The sequence below is a fragment of the Carassius gibelio genome, chromosome B3 (genome assembly GCF_023724105.1).
Source record: "Carassius gibelio isolate Cgi1373 ecotype wild population from Czech Republic chromosome B3, carGib1.2-hapl.c, whole genome shotgun sequence".
Classification (NCBI taxonomy): Eukaryota; Metazoa; Chordata; class Actinopteri; order Cypriniformes; family Cyprinidae; genus Carassius; species Carassius gibelio.
Window position 1 is genome coordinate 20781170 of NC_068398.1, and position 21794 is coordinate 20802963.

The 21794-nt window shown below is 36.3% G+C and overlaps 1 protein-coding gene across 1 annotated transcript; it reads left to right on the forward strand.

Moving 5' to 3' along the window:
* The first annotated feature begins 1272 nt into the window (after positions 1–1272).
* Positions 1273–13365, forward strand: LOC127952280 (uncharacterized). Its single transcript, XM_052550669.1, has 13 exons — positions 1273–1477; positions 1697–1837; positions 1924–2072; positions 2197–2333; positions 2449–2542; positions 2658–2757; positions 2936–3183; positions 3343–3529; positions 3720–3847; positions 3941–4114; positions 4173–4229; positions 13146–13224; positions 13322–13365. The coding sequence occupies exons 1-13, from the start codon at positions 1396–1398 to the stop codon at positions 13363–13365; spliced, it is 1620 nt and encodes a 539-aa protein (XP_052406629.1). The 5' UTR covers positions 1273–1395.
* The last annotated feature ends 8429 nt before the right edge of the window (positions 13366–21794 follow it).

Sequence of the window (21794 nt, forward strand, 5' to 3'; positions counted from 1 at the left end):
TTAGGAGGGAAATGAGAGTCCACACAGTAAAATCAGCAGTGTTAATCGAGCAGTGTTATTCTATCTTTACTCTTAAAGAGTAAACTCAACAACAATTGGTGAAAGATACCCCCTAGTGTTGGTGAAAATGATCAGAGTTAAATTCTGCGTCGTTAACTTTACTCTGTTAAGCTCCGCCCCTCAATCTACCCCCTGCGAAGATCTGAACAGGACTGGAGTAGTTTTCTAATCGCCATTTTCTTTTTGCTCCAACAGACAGGTAAGCTCTTTTAAGTAACATACTAAAACGCAGTTTTGATGTTTTATGTGAATAAATATGCTTACATTACTGCATAGGATATATTTTGATGCAATTTGTGTAGTTTTGTTATTTTGATTTCGGGAATACCGATTAGGTACCTTTGTGGCAAGTTGATTGACGTTGGAGAGTTGTTTTCGTCACACTGTAGCGCTAATGGAAAAGCTTAAATTATGCCAATAATCTAACTTAATTTTTATATGCCATTAATATGTTTTAGTTATTTTAACGTTGAATTACCCAACAGTCACAACGAGGCATCAACATTTTTATGTGATGGATGGTTGAAATTGAGATGTTCCAGCTTAGGTTGTGGATGTTTGTATCATATATGACAATGTTTAACGTGTAATTCATGTAAAATTGTTGATGATGTGACGTAGGTCATTTTTGAACATATATTACGACGTTTGATAAAGTCAATAAATATGATAACATAATATATAAACTGTTTTAATTTTATATAAACTATTTTTGCAAAAGTTCAGTTCGCAAATTAAATGTGTCCAACGAAATTTTAAACTTTTTGTGAGGACATTTATTTGATCACCACCATCGCATTTTTAAGTCACGTTAGATGGCGCTATGGGCGTAGAGATGGTGCTGATGCAACGCTGTTCAACGAAGGAAAAAAACACCCGCTAAATTGTTTCTGGAACCTTCCTTAATTTTTTCGGTATTAAAGTTTGTTATTGCTGTTAGACACAATTAGCTGACCTGAGCGGTAACATGTTAAGTGTTTAAAGTGATCCTCAACCTATTTTAAGGATTGACGGTGTTCAAACGCTGTATGTTTCGTTAGAAAATAATGAAAATGCGCTTTAATTTTTAAACTGCGTGTAAGTTTGTTGGTATAGTTGGCGTGTCAGTGATGTATTGTCGATGTTTTAATTCTCTATTTTAGGCAACTTGGATCAGTAAATGTATGCCAATACTTAGTGAAAACTAAAACACTAACCAATGTAAGTATTTACTAAAGTATTTGTGAAATATTTTTGCTACCTTGTATGACTTATTCTAAATCTAATCATATAAACTGATACTGAGGTAACCATTTTACACCGTAATCTGTACAGTACTCTCACTTCTTACAGATCATGCTGGTTAAGGTGAAACTTGGGGATGCCCAAAAATTTGTCAAGATAACTGAGCTGAGCCTGGAGGAATTTCTATCTGCTGGTAAATAAATATATACTTTCATTGTATTATTTTATGATTTTTTTTATTATTATTATTTAAATGTTACTTGATGGATGGCTATAATTTTATATAAGAATAGTCAAATGTTGCATGTGCCCTGATGTTCAAAGTTAATCTTCGCTATGTAAAACCTTTTAAGTCATATATCCTTTCTCAGAAAATTGCGCATATATTTTTTTTTCTTTTTTCTTTTAACAGCATTTTTAAAGTTTGGTGTCCCAGCTGTACCAGAGAATGTGAAGGTTTTTGATGAGTCAGGGACTGAGGTGGATGGTGATGTTTTTGAGGATGTAGTCAGAGATCCCTCAGTTGGAGTTCTTACCATAAAACATGGTGCAGGTTTGTATTTATTTCATTACATGTTTGGAATGTATTTAATACTTCTAATTTACAATAATTCCCCATAAAAATGTATCTGCAACCAGACTTGGATTCTGCTTCTCCACAAGCCTCTCATGAGCAGTCAAATCTGTCCCGTACTCCATCCGTGGACTCCAGTGACTCACAGGACACAGTCATTATTGAAGAAACTTCCTCAAGTAAACGAATGAGGCTAGACGAAGAAGCTAAAAAGGTGGGTATCAAATTTTTTTTTACTTTTATATTTTTGGGGATATTTATTATTGATTTAAGTTGATCAATGAGACTTACAATTTTGAAAACTAATTTATATATACGTTTTCATTATAATCTTTAAGTTGGTGGAAACCATTCTTGTCCAGAAACCTGGTGGGGAGTGTATAATAACGGAGTACAACCGAACTAAGTCTTTGGGGGATGAAACAAGGAGGAAAATGGTTAATATCTTGGCAGCTCACATGACAGAAAAGAATGGGTAATGTTCATAATCATCACCTGGTGTATTAATGGTCTCTAGTTTTAAAATGTCTTGATGTTGTTTAAAGTCAGGCAAAGGACACAAATTTGATTTATTTTATTTTTTACTGCAGTACGTCACCAACAAGGCAGGTGAAAGAAAAATATGCAAGAGGAATTGTGGCTTTGTTCCCGTACCTCAGTGACCCCTTTTCCAAAAATGGCTACGTTAGTGTCCGCTTTGAATTCTAATTCTGTGTTGAAATTTTTCATACTTCGGGACAGGTGGTGTATTTTGCTGTTGAATTTATATACTTTTTATCTTGATTTTTCTCTTTCTAAGGAACATTACTATGATGGCGAAAGCGGTACTGGGTACTTGGCATGGAGAATCAAAACTATACAGAGAGGCTTAGCTAAAGATCGACGTGCATCATTTGAAGGTACAGGTTGAAAATCTCCTACCTTTTTTTTTTTTTTTTTTTTTTTTTATAAATATATTTTTTTTGTCATCTTTCATGGGAGTTCTGTTGCTACGAAGTTTCCTTTGTAAGATTAAACTTCGTTTATCATTTTTAAGCAGTGTTGAAGCTTTTAAAATGTTTTGTTGTTCATCAAAAGGAACGTCTACTGAAGGGGGGTCTGGTGGACCAACTGTTAGACGGCAGTCAGAGTTTAATTCAGAGACCATCTTGAGTGAGGATGAATGCAAGAAAGCAATTGCATTCATGAGCCATTCTTCTGATGAGGACGCCATCAAGAAGAAAATGAAATTGACATTCGACTATCGCCGCAACATGGTTCTTGACCCCATGCAGTCAAGTGATATATTGACGGTCTTTCCACGATTCAAAGACATTAAAGGCTTGGTAAAGTGTTTATAATCATACGTTTTTATCAATTTAACATTACAACAAAATTTACTGATGTCTAAATATGCTTATTCAATGCATACGTGGGTTTATATAATTATTTGTCTATTACTTAGAACAAAATATTTTGGGTCATCCTTTTCTGCCTCTTCTTAGATTGAGCAAGACTTTGTTCTGATGTTTGGAGAAGGAGTGTCAGGAAAGCTACTGGAGAACTGGACCACTGCATTCAAGAAAAAAGTGATTCAGCAGTGCAAAAAGCTTCCCAGCACCAGTGATTTGGAAGAACTTCTACTAGCAGCTGAATCTCCTACTGGTGACTCAGAAGAGGGTGCTAATTTTGGTAAGATGTTTAAGATTTATTTTTTAATTGAAATATTAATTTGAAATAGTATTGAACAAATTTTACAAGGAACTTGAAAGTGAACGATTTAGTCCCCATACTTTTTTTTTAACTTTTTTTTTTTTATGTTCTCAAACTTCCAGTTTGTATTAGTGGTCAAATTTTTCTTACATAATGTGTGTTTAAACAGTTTGGGACAGTGAACTCGCTTCAATTATACTTCTGTTGCATCTGATCCCACCTTCTGCCCAAGGCCGGAAAAGACCAGGAAAGGTATCTGCCTCTCAAGCAGAGAAACACCTTGTTGTCTTTAAGAAGGTTTGTTTTTGTTTTCTTCTTCTTTACTTTGTTCTTCTGTTTAATTTTTAACACATTGGTGATAGTTCTCTTGCATTTGCTTGGTTTTCTCAGAGTGGAACAAACATTGAGGAGCATCTTCGAGAAATTGCAGCTATTGCTCAGCCCTACCTCCTGGCCGTGGGACCTCAGAAGAGTTCAATTCACCAGTACTTCATCATTCTTGATCAGCATGCCATTCCATGCAAGTCAGCCTCTTCTCTTGGTGCTTTTGACGAGCTGTTTAAGGCACACTTTTGGCACCTCTTACAACATTATGCTACACAACATGTACACTTTCATTCAGACCACTGTGTACAACATAGATGTTGGCAAAGTGAAAGAGAGTCCTCGTGTTGCTGAGGTTAGAGCAAGGTTGCTTAGTTAGGCCTAAAGTTTTTCTGCCCTCATGAAGTGTTTTGTTTGTCAGGCTGAGTTATCTGGTTCAAAAATACTTCTCAGGCATCTAAGATTAGTTCATGGTTTTGTTCCTGGAAAGAATCTTCGCCTTAAATGTGTAGAGACAGGATGTAGTTCTGTGTTTGGTACTTTTTCAGGTTTTAGGAAACATTTGCATATAAAACATACTGAGCAAAGTGACCAGAATTCTGATACCATTGACAACAGTGAGACTGCTGAGGCAGAAGGACAAATTAGTTCTCAAACATTTGATCAGATTGGCAGTGTTGGAGAGGTAGCCACAACATCTGTATTGTTAATGTCAAATAAGAGCACTTTGGATATGTGTGCTTCGGCTGTTGCGCAACTAAAAGTTGCTGGGTTAAGTCAGTCTGCTGTAAGTGGTTTTGTTTCATCTATGGAGGAAATTGTTTTTGAGATTCACAGTCAGGCCAAGGATGCAGCTTTGCTCTGTCTGCCTCCACATGACATTGCTACTAAAAGGAAAATAGAAAATTCAATTGAACATTTGGAAAATCCATTCACTTTCTTGAATTCGGAAGCCAAACGAAAGAGACTCTTTACAGAGAAATGGGGAACTGTTGAACCAACTGAAATAGTGCTTGGCACAAGATTTGACAGCAGAAGAAACAAAACCACAGGAACTTTTGATCAAGTTGTTGTAACAGATAAATTTGCTTATATTCCCATTTTAGAAACCCTAAAGGCCATTTTACAAAATCGGCATCTTACTGATTTGTTTAAACCCAGGCATGTTCCAAAGGAAGGCGTTTATTTTGACTTGAGTGATGCAGCACATTTCAAAAGTAATCCTTTATTTTACACAGACAAAGATGCCTTACAAATTCAGTTATTTTATGATGATTTTGAGACCGCTAACCCTTTGGGTTCCAAAAAAGGTATACACAAATTGGGTGCTATTTATTTTACATTAAGGAATTTCCCCCCCATTTTTAACTCATCATTAGATAATATTCATTTATGTGCCCTCTTTCATGCACAGGATATAAGACGGTATGGTTTTAATTCTATAATCGAGCCTTTAGTAAATGATCTAAAAGTGCTTGAGATTGAGGGAGTTAAGAATCCAGTATGTGGAAGTTGTATTAGGGGTACAATTGTTCAAGTCACAGGGGATAACCTTGGCTTACACAGCTTATTAGGGTTTCTGGAGTCATTTGGGGCTCAATATTGCTGTCGTTTCTGTGTTCTTGAAAAAGATCGCTTTCAGTTTGTGTTTTCCGAAGATAACCCTGAGGTTGTACTAAGAACAACTGAGATGCATGCTCTGCACTGTAAAAGATTACAGGACGACTCTACACTCCCTCATGTTTATGGCGTCAAACGGGTCTGTTTGTTAAATTCACTGAAGTATTTCAACACAGCCAACAATTTTGCTGTGGATATAATGCACGACATTCTCGAAGGTGTCGCTCAGCTAGAGGTAAAACTTGTTTTGCAGTACATTCAGCATAATTTTCTGAGTGCTGATGATCTTGCTGGTAGAATACATGCTTTTGATTATGGTTACAATCAGCAGAAGAACCGTCCTCCGTCAGTCAAATTGTTTGGTGGAAGCAATGATTTGGGTTTAAATGCCATACAATCTTGGTGCTTGTTGCGCAACATGCCACTGTTATTTGGTGATTTAGTGCAGAGAGATGATAAACACTGGGGTCTTTTGCTTTTACTTCTGCAGATTGTTAACATTGTATTCTCACCAGTCCTAACAGAAGGCATGACCATTTATCTTAAACATTTAATAATTGAACATCACCAGTTATTCAAAAAATTATTTCCCGAAAAAAATCTTTTACCAAAGCATCACATAATGATACATTACCCACAGTGTATAAGAAAAATTGGACCAATTCTGCACATGTGGTGCATGCGTTATGAAGCTAAACACAAATTTTTTAAAACTCAATTAAAAAGCTTCAAAAACATCACCAAAACATTGGCCAACAAGCACCAGAGTTGTATGGCAATGCACTGGGAGTCTTTTAGCCAGTACAGATTGACTCTTGGTCCAGGGAAGATGGTGGAACTCGATGAACTTAAAGGTGGCATGGAGATGGCTTCCAAGCTAGGAGTGGATATATCAGAACGTGTCTATTCTGTAAAATGGATCAAACATCATGGCACAGAGTATCGCCCTGATTTTATTATCTGTACTGAAGTAGCATGTGAGATGCCAGTGTTTTATAAGATCAAGACTATTGCTGTGAAAGATGAAAATGTACTTTTATGTGGAACATTGATGGAAACACTCTGTTTTGATGACCATTACCATGCATTTACAGTCAGAATGCATCCAGACAGAATTCTAAAGTCAGTGAATGTTAACGAGCTGTGTTATTTCAAACCATTTGATCTCCAAATGAAGTATGGTACAACAGATTCTGCGCTGCATATAGTGCCCTATTGCCATTTTATGCAGTTGTGATGTTTTTTTGTGAATGTATTTTAAACCTGACCATGTTTTAATAAATGTTTTAAATGGTACGTTGAAGTTGTTTTCTGTTCTGTTCTCTGGAGTTATTTGATCAGCATTTTAACCTATAGCAACACCAAATGGGTTTTAAAAGTGTACTCACTGAGTGGGATTAGTTTTTCACTAAGAAAATTTAAATAAACTCTACAAAAGTGAAATAATAACACTAATTGGTGTTAATTTCCCCTAAGTGTTAAATTGTGATAACACTATTCAGAGTTAAATTAGTTTAGTGTTAAATTGTGGTTACACTATTCAGAGTTAATTTACTTCAGTGTTAAATTGTAACAACACTATTCAGAGTTAAATTACTTCAGTGTTAAATTGTAACAACACTATTCAGTGTTGAGCAGTGTTAATTTTTAACTCCAAAAAGAGTTAATTTTACTCTGAAAATTGAACACCGTGACGAGAGTCATTTTATCACTAATTCTGAGTGGGACCAAATACACTCGGGTCCAGTGTTAAATTTAACTCTTAAAGAGTTAATTTAACACTGCAAAATTTACTGTGCAGATGTATCTGAGACCATTACACTCTCAGAAAAAAGGTACCTTTTCAGAAGGCACACTTTTGTACCTGAAGAGTCCATATTGGTACCTTAAGATACATATAAGTACCTATTACATATTAGTACCTTAAAGGTATAAAAGTGTACCTTTTAAAAAGGTACCAGTGACAGCTTTTATAACTTTTTTTCAGAGTGTAGTCAGTTGTTATTTTTAGTATAATAGTTTAAGTGATGCTAACATTCTCGAATCCACCATCTGACCATATAAAATTTGCGACCGTAATAAGAAATCAATACCTTTATTCAGCCAGGATGCATTCAGTTGATGAAACATGTCCATATAAACACTCACAGGTGTTAAGAATAGTATGGAAAAGTTCATTTATTTCAGTAATTCAACTAGGGCTGCAACTAACGATTATTTTGATAATCGATTAATCTGTCGATTATTTTTACGATTAATCGATTAATCGGTTTATGTACTTATATTTTAGTTTTTTCCATTTTTTCCCCAAGTAAATTATTAATAAAGGGTCTTTATCATTCAGCATAGATTTTTAAGAGATTTTAACCATTTTGCATTGTCATATCCTCATCAAAAATATACCTGGAGTTGTTTTATGTTAGTAATCCTTTGTCGAACTCTTCTGCAATCAAAACACTGACCCATACTCTAGCAAAACTCACAAGGAGATTTCAAATATTGTTTTCACCATGGCAGTCCTTAGAGCTCCTAAAGTAGTTTAACATCCCAAACAAAGCTTAAGGAATCTTTGAGAACATATTTTCACGAAGTATAAGGATAAAACAGAATAAAATTGCAGTGCATTGTATTTTATTATTTACTGGGAAAAAGCTTTATAGCTTATGCTGTGAAATTGTAAACAATCCTTCGAAAAAAAGTGCCAATGGCATGAAACCTGAATGGAACTCACAATTTAAAGTAAAATCCATCAGAAGGTTGTCCAGAAAAAAAAAATTGGGACACACACAAAAAACCTGCTGTGTGAAAAAGAGCAGTGAATACTTAGAAAAGAAGTGCATTTTAAATATACTCAAACATTTACCTCTCTCATTCAGTCATAATTAGGCTGCAAGTCTGAATTATGAACTGGTAAACGACAAACTGATCACATAACATGTTTGTAAAGCTTTAAATGTTAACTGTTAAAAAGCAATGTTATCAGCTTTTACGACTTAACATTTGCAAACAACCTTGTACTGGAGAATCTGCACAAATAAAATTCTCAGGGGCCGTTCACATATCGCACCTAAAAACGCGTGGAAAACGCTAGTCGCGCCGCTTTCTCCTTCTTTCCAAAGCGCTCGGGCAGAAGCGCCCCTGAGGCGTCTGCCTTTGCTAAGCAACCATGACGTGCCCTCTCCATGAAGACCCGGAAATTTCAGCAAAGGATAAATGGATGCGGTGTGGACGCGCCTGTAAAAACGGGCGCATCGCACCGCGTGCGTGTCGCGACCGCGTCGCTTCCAGTATGAGAGTGCATACTGCGCGCCTACATAGGAAATAACGTACTTGAGCACGCAAAAGACACAATATGCGAACGGCCCCTTAAACAGTTCAGCAGAGTTTACAGGTTACTCTTCATTTTGAAGGCTCAAAGTAAAGTACTCCCACTTCCCGCTGAATGCTGCAGAGACGCTGTTCGGGAAGCACGTGACATAAAACGAGGCCAGCTATTGGCTATTCGCTACTTCACCTGCTGTACTGGCTGAGTAAAACCTCCGGTGGCTCATTACTGCCACACTTTGGTCGCCGCAGATTTGAAATATGCACGAAATGAGCCGCTTATGGCAAATAAAATGTATTTAGCGACGAATCGATTACTAAATTAGTTGACAACTATTTTAATAATCGATTCTAATCGATTAAATCGATTCGTTGTTTCAGCTCTAAATTCAACTCAAATTGTGAAACTCGTGTATTAATTAAATTCAGTGCACATAGATTGAAGTAGTTTACGTCTTTGGATCTTTTAATTGTGATGATTTTGACTCACATTTAACAAAAACCCACCAATTCACGGTGTGAATACCAGAAAATTAAGAAGAACGTTTTATATGGCCCTATTATTGTTTAAAAAAGGACCCTATACAAAAAAAATATTGTTAACTGTTTGTAAACTGATGTTTACTGTTCATTCGAGAATTGAATCGAATCGAGAGCTTGTGAATTGAAATCGAATCGAATCGACCCTAGACTGGAGTAAATCACAGAACTGAATTACATCTTAAAATATATTAAAATAAAATATGTTCAAATACAAAATAATTTTACAGTGTTATATTATTTAGCAATTTTACTGTGTTTTGATCACTGAGACTTCTTTCAGAAACATTTTTAAAAATCCTATTTTTACATATATTGTCTTGTATAAATCACCTGTTCTGTTTATTTCCAGCTTCAAATGGCAATTTGAATTGCGTATTTTTGAAGGTGGGCTTTTGGGCTTCATTGTACAGTATCTATGAATCCATACTTTCCACAGTGGCCAAAAAGAAAGGAAAGAATATTTCTGTGGGTCTTAAGACCATTAACAACCAGAAGGGAATATCAAGTGGGATGGAGAAGAAGAAAGAGGATCACATCGATGTGAAGGTGCCCTTGAGGTGGGTGGTTGACAGTTAGTGTGAGGAGGGAGAAAAATAGAAAGCTGTTGATACTCAGTGAACTCTGTAGCACTGATGTCACAATACTTAACCATCTCGGACTCCACCAACTTCGAGTCCATTTGTATCTTTAAGTGTTTCATGAGCATTCCTCTCCTTTCTCTCTCTGCTCACTTTAGATGCCCAGTGCAGGTCCTGTTCATAATTCATTTTCTTCCTCCTTCTTCCACTTGACCTGTTTGGGTACAATGAGTGGAGCAGGCATTTGTCTTGCTCTCTCTCTGTATGTCTGCTAGCCAATGCTCACAGTCACTAATGGAGGATACAGATGCCACATAGTCAATAATGAAGAGAAATGTCACTCCGTGTGTATTTTGCCCAGACAATGAGTTTCAGAAGTAATAATTATTCCATACATTTTCCTTCTATCATTTTTAAATGATGTTAAGTTAATCATTATTATTTACAGTACTTAACAGTAAATGTTAACATATTAAAAGAGAGATCAGGACTAATGTATGAAAACAATATCTCACTTGCACTTGTGCTGTTGTTGTGTAACCTATTGACCTCATGCTTACGGTCAAAAAGAAGCCTTTCTGAGATTCAGTATGACAGCACTATTGCTTTAGTAATTCAAATATCCACTTAATATTTATTTAAAGACATGCAGGAAAAGAAGCTGCACACATTGTGCACATATATAGTCCTCTAAAATAACATCTAACGATCAAAATCACTATGACTGGAGATAACGCCTCCTCCATTTGGACAAAGTGCTGACTCAAACCAGTGTTTTCTAGTTGTTTAGACTTTCTCATTCTCAGCCCAGCAATTTGCAGACCACATGCAGGGGAGACCGGGGAGACACATTTTGTAGTACTGGATCTGTAACTTTGATTTATTCTAAAAGGCTGTATGTCTGCTACCAACTGAAGTAGGAAAGAGATCTAAAAATTGTGTTTTAAAATTAATGGCAAGTACAAAATTGTCCCAATAATGGCTGAAACGCCTGTTAAAATTACAAAATGTATTATTTACAAAATAATTAGTGTGCCCAGCCTCATTTAATTTAAAACATTTTCATTCAAAATGGTAAATGTATAAATAAGCATTTTCACTCTAAACTCACTAAATGAAATATATGCAGAAACAGTATGTTCAGTGTAATACTAAATATTGTTATCTCAGTTTGGTGGTAAAACAATCCCTCCATATGCAAATCAAAACAACAACCAACTTGCAGTCTTACGGAATAACAGTCACATCTCATATACCAACAACATGTGTTATCCTTTTAATTATTAACTCTAATCAGTAGCAGTGTGTTTAATATCTTGTTTTATTTTTAATTAATTAATGTTTTTGCCATCTGGTTGATTTAGTTTTTTTAGTTTTCTTTCTTTTTTTTTTAGTGTCTCATGTTTTAGTTATAGGGATAGTTCACACAAAAATGAAAACTATATCATTATTTACTCAGAGTCATGTTGTTCCAAACCTTTTTGATGTTATTTATTTTTCGTTTTCAATTTGGGAAGAGAAAAATGTGTTTCAATCTCCAGAAGAAAAGGGGAAAAAATTGAATGATCATAAATGTCATCACGATTGATCTAGACCCAGTGCCAATTTAGAGAAAGTTGTATTTGCATTGGTCTGTATGTGGACACAGCCTTAAAGGGGTCATATGATGTGATTTCCTTTCCTTTCTCTTTGGAGTGTTACAAGCTCTTGGTGTATAAAGAAGATCTGTAAAATCACACAGACTAAAGTCTTAAATCCAAAGAGATATTCTTTATAAAAGTTAAGAGTCAACCATGCCCTCCTAAAATGCCTTGTTTGAACACACCGCCACATCTTTACGTCACTGTGTGGGAAGACTTTCATAACACCGCCCAAATGTTTATACAAAGACAGAAGGCATAACGTTTATTCTCGCTGTAGTTTTGCTGTTGCCTTGCTGTCATGTTGTGGAGATCCTGTGTGTTTCGTTGTGAAAACAAAACTACTTTGTTTGGCTTTCCAAAAGAGGATGATATCCGCTTCGCCATGCCTAGAGCTGATCCGTGCTGGTCGCTGAGGAAATACATAAACTTCGCTCTGTGGATCGCCAGATCAGCTTTCACCACGGACAAAATGTAGGTAAGCCCGGGGTCGTCACATGTGGTTGCCATCCTTTGTCGAATCCACTGTCCATGCCGTTCTCAAGTCCTCCAGCCACCGCTCACTTAAGTCCGCAGCGACGCTGTGTGATAATGTGGTACATTTTATGGAGGACTGTTTCCTGAACCTGCAGACTAGCCTACAATGGGTCTGTGATTAAAGGCTGTTCTATTACTTTGCAAGGACAGTCTGGTGCTTATGTCTCAGTCTGTAAGTAGATTTTTTATACTTAAAGAATTTGCCTCAGATGATTTAACCGGGAGTTTTGAATAGCATAGTGTAGAGTAGCGCTTGTTGTTTGTTGTTTCTCCGATCACAAATGCATACATGGTTTTATGTTTATGCGATGCGATACACCATGCAACGCAATGCATAAAAAGACTGTCATTAAAATCAGTAATTATGTCCCCACTTAATGCAACAAATAGCTCTTTTGTAAAGGGTTTTATTGGTTTTGACTCATCGCGCTGGAACACGGCATCACAGTATGGAAAGGGGCATAACATTTCGGTCACACACTTGAGGCATTCAGCCAATCACAAAGCACTGGATAGCTGGCCAATCAGAGCACACCTCGCTTTTCAGAACAATGAGCTTTGTAGAAATCTAGGTGTTTCAGAAAGGTGGGGCATAGAGGAGCAACAATAATGTACAGTATGTGGAAAATAATGTTTTTTGAACTTTAAACAGCATAAACACATTTCATTACACCAAATACACAACATAATGTTCTATTTAGCAACGTCATATGACCCCTTTAACTCAAAATGTCATTAGGAATAAAAACTAAAATGTTGGTCTGTTCCTCACACTAAGTTGCCATAAAACATCCATAAACTTAAAATATATCATACAAGATGTAATTTGCGATTTATTTGCGGTGCCCTTTTTGTTTTCTTTTTTTTTTATAACAATTGTTTATAATTTTTTTGTTAATATAGAATTTTCCCTCACTGTGTCCTCTATTTCTGCTGTAGTCATCGTGTTTGTTTCTCTCTCTCTCTATCTCTCTCTCTTTGCTCTCTTCTCCACATGTGCTCTCTTATGATGTTTGGTTGTAAGCTTAGCTCACCCCAGTGTCCCCCGTCCACACATACACACCGAGTGCTGCTGTCAGGGTGCAGGACCGGGCTGTCACCGCTAAAGGTAATGCCTCATTAGGCTTCATGAGGCCCAGGGTGAACCTGGCACTGCGGCCTGTCCTGTCTGCCTGCCCCTAATTGGATCATCTCTACATCCTCAGGCTGCCAGCAGCTGAAAGGAGCTGTGCGTGAGGGGCTGGGGTAAAGGCTCTGGAATTCTCCGGAGAGGATGATGGGCTCTGGAGATGGGCTTTATGGCAGGCCATTGAAGGGAAAAGACATCCTTTACCCTTTAGAGTGAGACTGGATCAAACTGCAGGTGACCAGGAAGGACTTGGAAAATGATCTCTCAGCATGTGTACTGGATCTTTGTATGAATTTGCTGATGTATGTTGCATGTGTGTGTGTGTGTGCTTGTATTTGTTATTCACACGCTTTCGCCTTTTATGCTGCTGTGCAGAGGGCATGCAGGGATTGGGAAGATGGCTGCAATGCTTGATGGATTTGGGGCACAAGGGGGAAAAAAGTCTCAGAGAGGATCAGACTTTTCAACCGAATCCCAAAACAATTTTTTTTTGTAGTTTGAGTTTGAATGCTGTATCACTACAACATAAACATTCATTTACATCTTCTTGTATTCTCATTATATTATTTTTTTATAGACTTAACTAGTTATGTTTCCATACATGTATTTTATGTATTTTATATTGATATGTACAGAAGTTTGGGATCAGTGAGATTTAGTTTTAAAGGGCATCTTTTATGCCCCTTTTGACAAAATATAATATAAAGCTTGTGTGTCCCTAGAATGTGTCTGTGAGTTTCAGCTGAAAATGTCTATTTTGAGTCAAAGCAGAAACACGTTTTATTCCTCACACACTCTGGCAAAAAAAAAGTATCTGTTTGGTTTTGATTATTATGTTTATTGTGCTGAAATCATGCATTTTAAACCGTAGCAGTTTACATTTTCTGATATATGGCTTTCTGAGCAGACACATCTGAAGCACGTGTGCAGAAACTGGCTTACACAAGGCACGGGTACTAAACTAAGTTCTCTTTCATGTCTTATTGTGCTTAAATTGTCATATGAGGAGTCCCATGAAAACGAGATGTTTCATCTCATGGGGTTGATCCTCTAATAAATGTTTATAAATAAATAAATAAATGAAATACTCACACTGTAAAAAATTGTCCTGTAAAATAACAGTAAAGAGCTGGCAGCAGAGACGCCAGCAGTATACCGTTATTTTTACGGTATTCATACGTAAAATGACTTTACGGTAGTAGTCTGTAAACCAGAAAAACGGTATGTTTCTGTATTTCTATAATTTACAGTAAAGAGCTGGCAGCAAAGACGCCAGCAATATACCGTTATTTTTACGGTACTCATACGTAAATAGACTTTACGGTAGTAGTCTGTTAACCAGAAATACAGTTTATTTCTGTAATCACACTGTTAAATGATTTCACAGTCTAATACAGTAAAAAAATGCAGCATATATCTATGATTTATTTGAAAACTAAAATAATATTGTTTAGGTTGTTACTTTAACTTATAACATCTACTGTGCCTGTCTACAGTAAACTGTGAGAAGTTAAAGTAACAACCTAAACAATATTATTTTAGTTTTCAAATAAATCATAGATATATGCTGCATTTTTTTTACTGTATTAGAAATAATCCTAAATTTAGCTGTTTCTTAAAATTCTTCATTGATATTTAAATACATTAAATACATTGATAATCAAATAACTTTATTTCAAAGAGCAATGCCAATGTCAACATGAATAAAAAAATAAAAAAATAAATAAAAATGGAAAGAAAAAGAAAAAATTTCCTCACAAGTCAACTTAAAAGATGTATATATGTATATATACATATATGCAATATATTCTCTGCTGTCTGTAAAAATATACTTTCATAATAACATTTGAACATATGCAGAATTGGCAACATTTTGAAAACATACTTAAGAACATTTTGAAACTAGAACATTTTAGCAGGATGAATCAAAAATATGCATCAATAAATACATTTAAAAATGAAACAGTAAGGTAGGCAACTGTGCCACTGCAAGCTAGACTTGCAGGTTACCTCTTAAAATTGTCCTATGAGGCTTGTGTTTTTACATCTTATTTGTTGATCCAGGAGAGATGACCATCACTTTGGTAGTTGCTGTTCCTCTGTGCAGCATTATTCCAGTACTTCCACTGTCATAAAACAACAAATATTCATAATGATAAATAAACTATACAATCAGGAATGTACAACATACACTCCAAGCTAATGCTTATAAATTTTATAATAACAGTTCTCTTGTGGCTTAATCCGTGTGTGTATGTGTGTGTGTTTGTGTAGATGTGTGTGTGTGTGCGTGTGTATTTGTGTGTGTGTGTGTATTGAGGCTTGAAATGCAAATTTTATGCAAAAAAATACAAACACATTAATTTAATTGTATATATCCATATAATGATGACAGGGAATGAAGGGGTTTACCTTTGAATGAATTCCAGAGTTGCAGGCTGCCTCTTCTTGATACTGAAGGTTGAAAATGTAGTAGATTGCAAACATATCAACAAGTCCTGTTGCAAATGTTGGTGTGATGCCCTCAGAGATTACAAGGCCCTCAAAGGTGATCACCCAACCCATAATTGTGATTTGCCCTGTTGCACCTGAAACTTCAAGTCATTGCAACATGGGAATAATTGTTGCCTTGTGTAAACATTTGTAAACTCAAGATCAATGGGCGATATGATATACAATTTGTCTATCAATGAATATAAATTAAATGTATATTACCAGGCAGTATCAGGCGAGGACTTGCAGGAAGACTGAGAGTTGTCTTAACGTCAGCTGCAGTGGCAGACACCTGAAGGGAACAAGTACATTATCTTTATCATAATAAGATTTTTAAGAAGAATATTTATATAAAGAACAATAATTAGTAAACACTAGAGGAGAGTAACCTAGAGATGAAAGAAGTAGGCTTCTGAAGTACCTACAATCAAACTGCTAAATAGTTTTGGCATAAAAAATGTAAAGGGTAACAATTTTATTTTTACAGGTCTTGGGGAGTTCTACTGCAGACGTCTAAAATGTAGTATGAACCCTTTTGTGGCTCTAGAGGAAACTGCACATAATATGATAAATTGCTTCCAGTGATGTCACTCAGTGGTCAAGTTGCATTGTGGATAATGTAGGCACCAGGTTTTGAAAAGGAAGAAGAATATTTGGAATAAAAAAGTTAAAACTTGTGTTTCTGCTGTATTGATTTGATCATTTGCTTTTAAAAATTTCAACAGTGTCATAGTAGGGCAAAGAAGACAAGTGCAATACTTTTTAAAACCTTGCACCTACTTTACCCATAATGCAATTTAGTAACTGGCTGACAACATGGAGGTAATTTATCAGCTTACACGCAGCTTCCTGTGAGCTACAAAATAATTTACACTTCCGTTTTCACAAATGTAGTAGTATTCCCCAAAACGCACTTAAAGGTTAAATTAGGTGTATTTTTATGAATTCTCATGTGCCGTACTGTATGTCACTATTATGGCACAGTTATGACAACAGATCTGACGGGAACATTTTGTTATTGCCCAATGGCAAATTCCTTGTAGACTGAAAATCTACAAACATGTATTAGTCTTGATTACGGCTGCTGGCTGATTTTTAGTTACACCGTATCAGTGATCATGCAGAAAAGTTTAACCTTAACCGAGTTGCAATGTTAAGATAGTGAAAGAAAAGCTAACATTACCAAAATTAAATAAAATACCACCCAAAAGTAATATGGTTTTGGCTATTCAAATCTAAGCCCCACTGTTAAATGACATGTTTAAATCCCTAGCAAGACAAGCTACTATAAGTTTGATATCAAGCATTCTTGGCAATATGAATAAGATTTGAATTACCGTTTAATTTGTAGATGCAAGACCAGATGGTTGTTGATGAAGAACACTCAACGATGTGCAGCACGTCATCTAAATTGTGTATCCTGTTCTGGACAATCTCCTATCCAAATGATGGTTCCCGAAGTCCCTCCAGGAGTTAATGGCAAATTATTTCTGTATTTCTTAAAGTTGACCAAAAGCAGTAGCCTCAATTTAAAAATATTAACCTTGTAACAAGCTTCTGACCATGCTCCAAATTCCCCAGTCAATACGCAGTTTCAAAAAAATACTGTATTGTACTGTAATTTAAAACATCAGCATACTGTTTAGGGCCTCTGTCTTGTTGTTCCGGTTTAAGGAGCCCACAATGCATTGCGAACTACAGTACTAAACTGTTTAACATGAAAACAGTATTTTAGTGTTGAAAATCAGCTGTAAATTTACAGCAATTGCTTACAGTGCAGACATTCGTTGGTTGTGTACACACACTGCAACACACATTTATGTTCAAACAACATGCAAAAGTGAATTTTGCATAATAGGTGCCCTATAGATTGAAGTCTCTTATGCTCACCATGGCTGCATTTATTTGAACAAAAACAGTAATATTGTGAATATTATTGTAATTTAAATTCTTGAAGGGTTAGTTCACCCAAAAATGAAAATTAGACTTAAATTTTACTTACCCTCGATGCATCCTTTGTTTATATGACTTTCTTCTTTCAGACGAATCCAGTCGTAGTTATATAAAAAATTGTCCTGCCCATTCCAAGCTGTCACACTTTATGGACTTTTGTGTTTGTTTTCATTTCCATCCCTCGTATTCTTTGACCTATCTTTTTGTCTCCCCTTGATTGTGTCATCATGTTCAGGTATTTTATGTCAATTACCCTCATTAAAGCCTATGGTTTACTGCTATGTGGATTATTAAAGAATTTGCTGCTTAAGAAACATTTATTTTTGCCAATGTTGAAAATAGTTGTGCTGTTTAATATATATATATATATATATATATATATATATATATATATATATATATATATATATATATATATATATATATATGTGTGTGTGTGTGTGTGTGTGTGTGTGTGTGTATATATATATATATATATATATGTGTGTGTGTGTGTGTATATATATATATATATATATATATATATATATATATATATATATTTAGCAATATAAATGTCTTTACTATCACTTTCAATCAATTTAATGCATCCTTACTGACCCCATAAAAAAAAGTTATATATTTAATAAAACAGTGGTTACAACAATCAATTTTATTTCCTACAGTTTCACCAGAAGTGGTCATTTTATTACATTTTATGATAGAGCGCTGCTCTCTTTGCAAATAGTTTTCTTAATAATTAAATTAGAAGTGGATAATGGAGACATAGCTGCTGATGCTCTTGTGTCTCTTCCAGGATTAATGGAAAACCTTCCCAGAAGGGTTTAAGCTTATCAACAAGCACATATGGGTGCAGCCCATTTGTTAACATAATTTTGCCCATATAGTGTATTTCTATACCTGTATCTTTCTGTTGCCTTGGTTATTATGTCGATTATGGAACTGCGTAGATTTCCTTTGGTTTGCATCTGTTCAGAGCTGGGAATAGATTTCAGCAGCTAACACTGTAGAGTCACCTTCTTAAATGTGTCTGCAATGCACATCAGTAATAAGTGCGTTGTCCTCTCTCTCTCTCTCTCTCTCTCTCTCTCTCCCTCTCTCTCTAAACCTCTCATCATTAGATACTGTGCTTCTAATCAGAAAGTGATTGAAGAGGAGAGCCTTGGATGCTTTGAATATCCATTTTAGTCAATTAATGGCATTTTTGACATTTGTGTGAAGTTGATAGGTGCTCCAAGTGGCTTCAAACGCCTGAGGGAGGAGCAGCTGCGCACAAGGCGAAGCGAGAGAAGTAACAAGGGAGCGAAAGAGCCGATTGATTCTGGTTATTGATTACTATTTGGATGGCTCTTTTGAAGGCTGCGCAGGTCATACTTAATTGAGACGCCAGAACGAGCAAGAGATCAGATGAAAAGAGATGGAAATAGTGTTTTGTTTTTGTTTTTTTACTAGAACTTGGATGACCGGGCTTCTCTCTGCATGAGTGGTGACATAAAGCCAGTAACAGCTAACGCTGAAAATGTCACTCCGCTCCAATTAACCGGCTGGATGCCACCACGCCGTCCGCACCCCAAGTCAGATCCCTACCCCGTCCCACTTGCTTGTGTTTGTCAGTTTTACATGCGACTGTTTATTTCCAAGCCCACTTATTTGATTACAGCCATTTGTTGGATGTTAAAGACAGCGGGTGCAAAGGAAGCTGTTAAGGCTGAGAGGATGCAAGATGGCCTGAGGTGGCACCGCTTAGGACTGTTCTGAAGTCAGTGCTGTCTTTCACACCAAACTCCCACGCAACCAATGGATATATTCTTCTGTCAGTCAGCCAGTCCTCTAGCGCCATGCCTTCACACTCAAATTGCCCGTATTTTGGACAAACGTGGCCGCATGACCCTGCCTGCCACCCTTGAGAGAGAAACGGTGAAGTAAATCCCAGCATATGTAGTCCTAATAAACTGTCACTTTAAGGCAGGTAAACTCTGACTCAATGTGCCTCGAGTCCATCAGTGTGAGGCATCCAGCAGGCAACCTCCATTTCTGTTCTAAAACTCAGTGTATATTGTCTTCTTCTCTTTCTCTCTAGCCTTTTCTCGTCCCATCAGCTCATATGGCTGTCAGGGAGGGCGAGCAGGAGGAAGGGAAAGGGAAGCTGACACCATCATCCCTCCCCTTGAACGAAACATGTTAATTAAGGCGAATCTGTAAGCTGTTGTGGAAATAAATAGCACCATTCTGCGATACTCTACTGTGATGCTAAAACCAGCCGGAAAAAACAACAACACAAGAACCAAAAAAGACAACATGAGCAGGGGAGAGCAGACGGAAGCCAGCACTTTCCTCTTTGACAGTCCCGTCTTTTAATTGGTGATTCTACAGATAATTACACGAGGTGTTGCTTGTAGCCGGAGGCGGCCGGCACCTCCTGGTTTTTAGAGGATTCTATAAATTCCTCTGCCCTTTGTCCGCTTGAGTCTCCAAGCGGCTGCTCACTCATGTGATTCCTCATAAATTATTTTACACTTGAAGGAATTACTTTCTTGTCTACATGTTATATTTTTTATCTTATTATTAAGGCTATCATTGCATACATTAATTGGATGGTATGCAGCATCAATATATGAGAAAAATCTTCAATTAAGGATAATTCATAGAGGTCATACTATTTTGGCACATGAGTAAATCATTGAATACAAATTGTACACACGTGTGTGTCATGTTTATAATTTTTTTATTCTTATGTGCCACAGTAGTGTGACATCTTTTAATTATCCTTATTATTAGTAGTTGTGGTATCTTGAGTTCTATAATACTCATTTATGTATGATTTTATTCATTTAGGGCCAAATTTAATAACAGCTTGCACCAGCGCAAACTCTCTTTTGGCATGAAAATAGTATTGTCAGGAATTACTAAAGATGCAGAGTGAAGAATTAGCACTGAAAAGGCGCGAACAGTTATTTTTGCGACTCACCTTATTGAAAATGCATCTGTAGGAGTTTCCCTTTCAGACACAAAATTCATGTGAGGAGAGAACTAAAGTGAATCAAGCCGAAGTTTACTGGAATTACTGGAATTTGCGCCATTATTCAACGCCCCAAAAAAGCATGTCTTAAAGCAGGCGGTAATTTGCACTGCTCTTGGTAGATTGCGCTGGTCATTATGGAAATGAACTGGCTCGGTCTGTGTTCTTCAGTGTGCACATTGTCAGTAAATCACACTCAGAATTTTCCCCTCCAATCAGATTTTATGCATGTGCGCTCTAATGCTTATTTGCCTTGTTTATTAAATCTGGCCCATAATGTTATCACTGTCATATCATACGACATACTGTGTGTTCACATACTTTTTTGACTACTATGGAAATGCAGCCAATCTGTGAGTCATTGAATCATTCATTTAACTGATTCATTCAAATGCATTCATTCAGGACCAGAAATCCACATTAGACTTCATTTTGGACTATAAAAATGCATCAAGTAACATAACTTTGAATGCTTATTGAACTGGTAAATAAAATCTATTTCACATTCTTAGTCGTGCTGTTGAGCTGAATATCAGATATTCAGAAAAAAGCTCTTGACTGTCTAATAATGCCAAAATATATGCTATTAAAAATGTCATTATTATAGAATTTACGTATGACATGCTCCCTGATATTTGGATGCTCCCTGAATTTATCAGACTAAATTAACTTAGCCCTGCTTTCTATGTATTTGCATGTAAATTGTATTCAGGTAAACATTTATTCATTTTTTACCATAATTTTTTTCCCTTAGAACAGCACTTTGTACTGTACTTCCTGATGCTCTGACCACTGGAGACCAACATGGCAATACATATATAAAGTAAAAAGCAATTCACGTTTGTTTTTGAAGGACACTGGTCTGCTCTTTGCTGTCCTCCCCTGTGGCGGATGGTTGTAGTCAGTTATTACTGTCAGTTATCTCACAAGGCACCGACATTTGGGAAGGGTCGGAGGGGAAAGTATGAGAACTGTACTCACTTAAGCAAACTGCTTCCAACCATGTGTTGTGAGACCTCGATCAAAATGCACACCCTACATCTGAAGATAATGTGCCATACATTCAGCACACATCCACACAAAC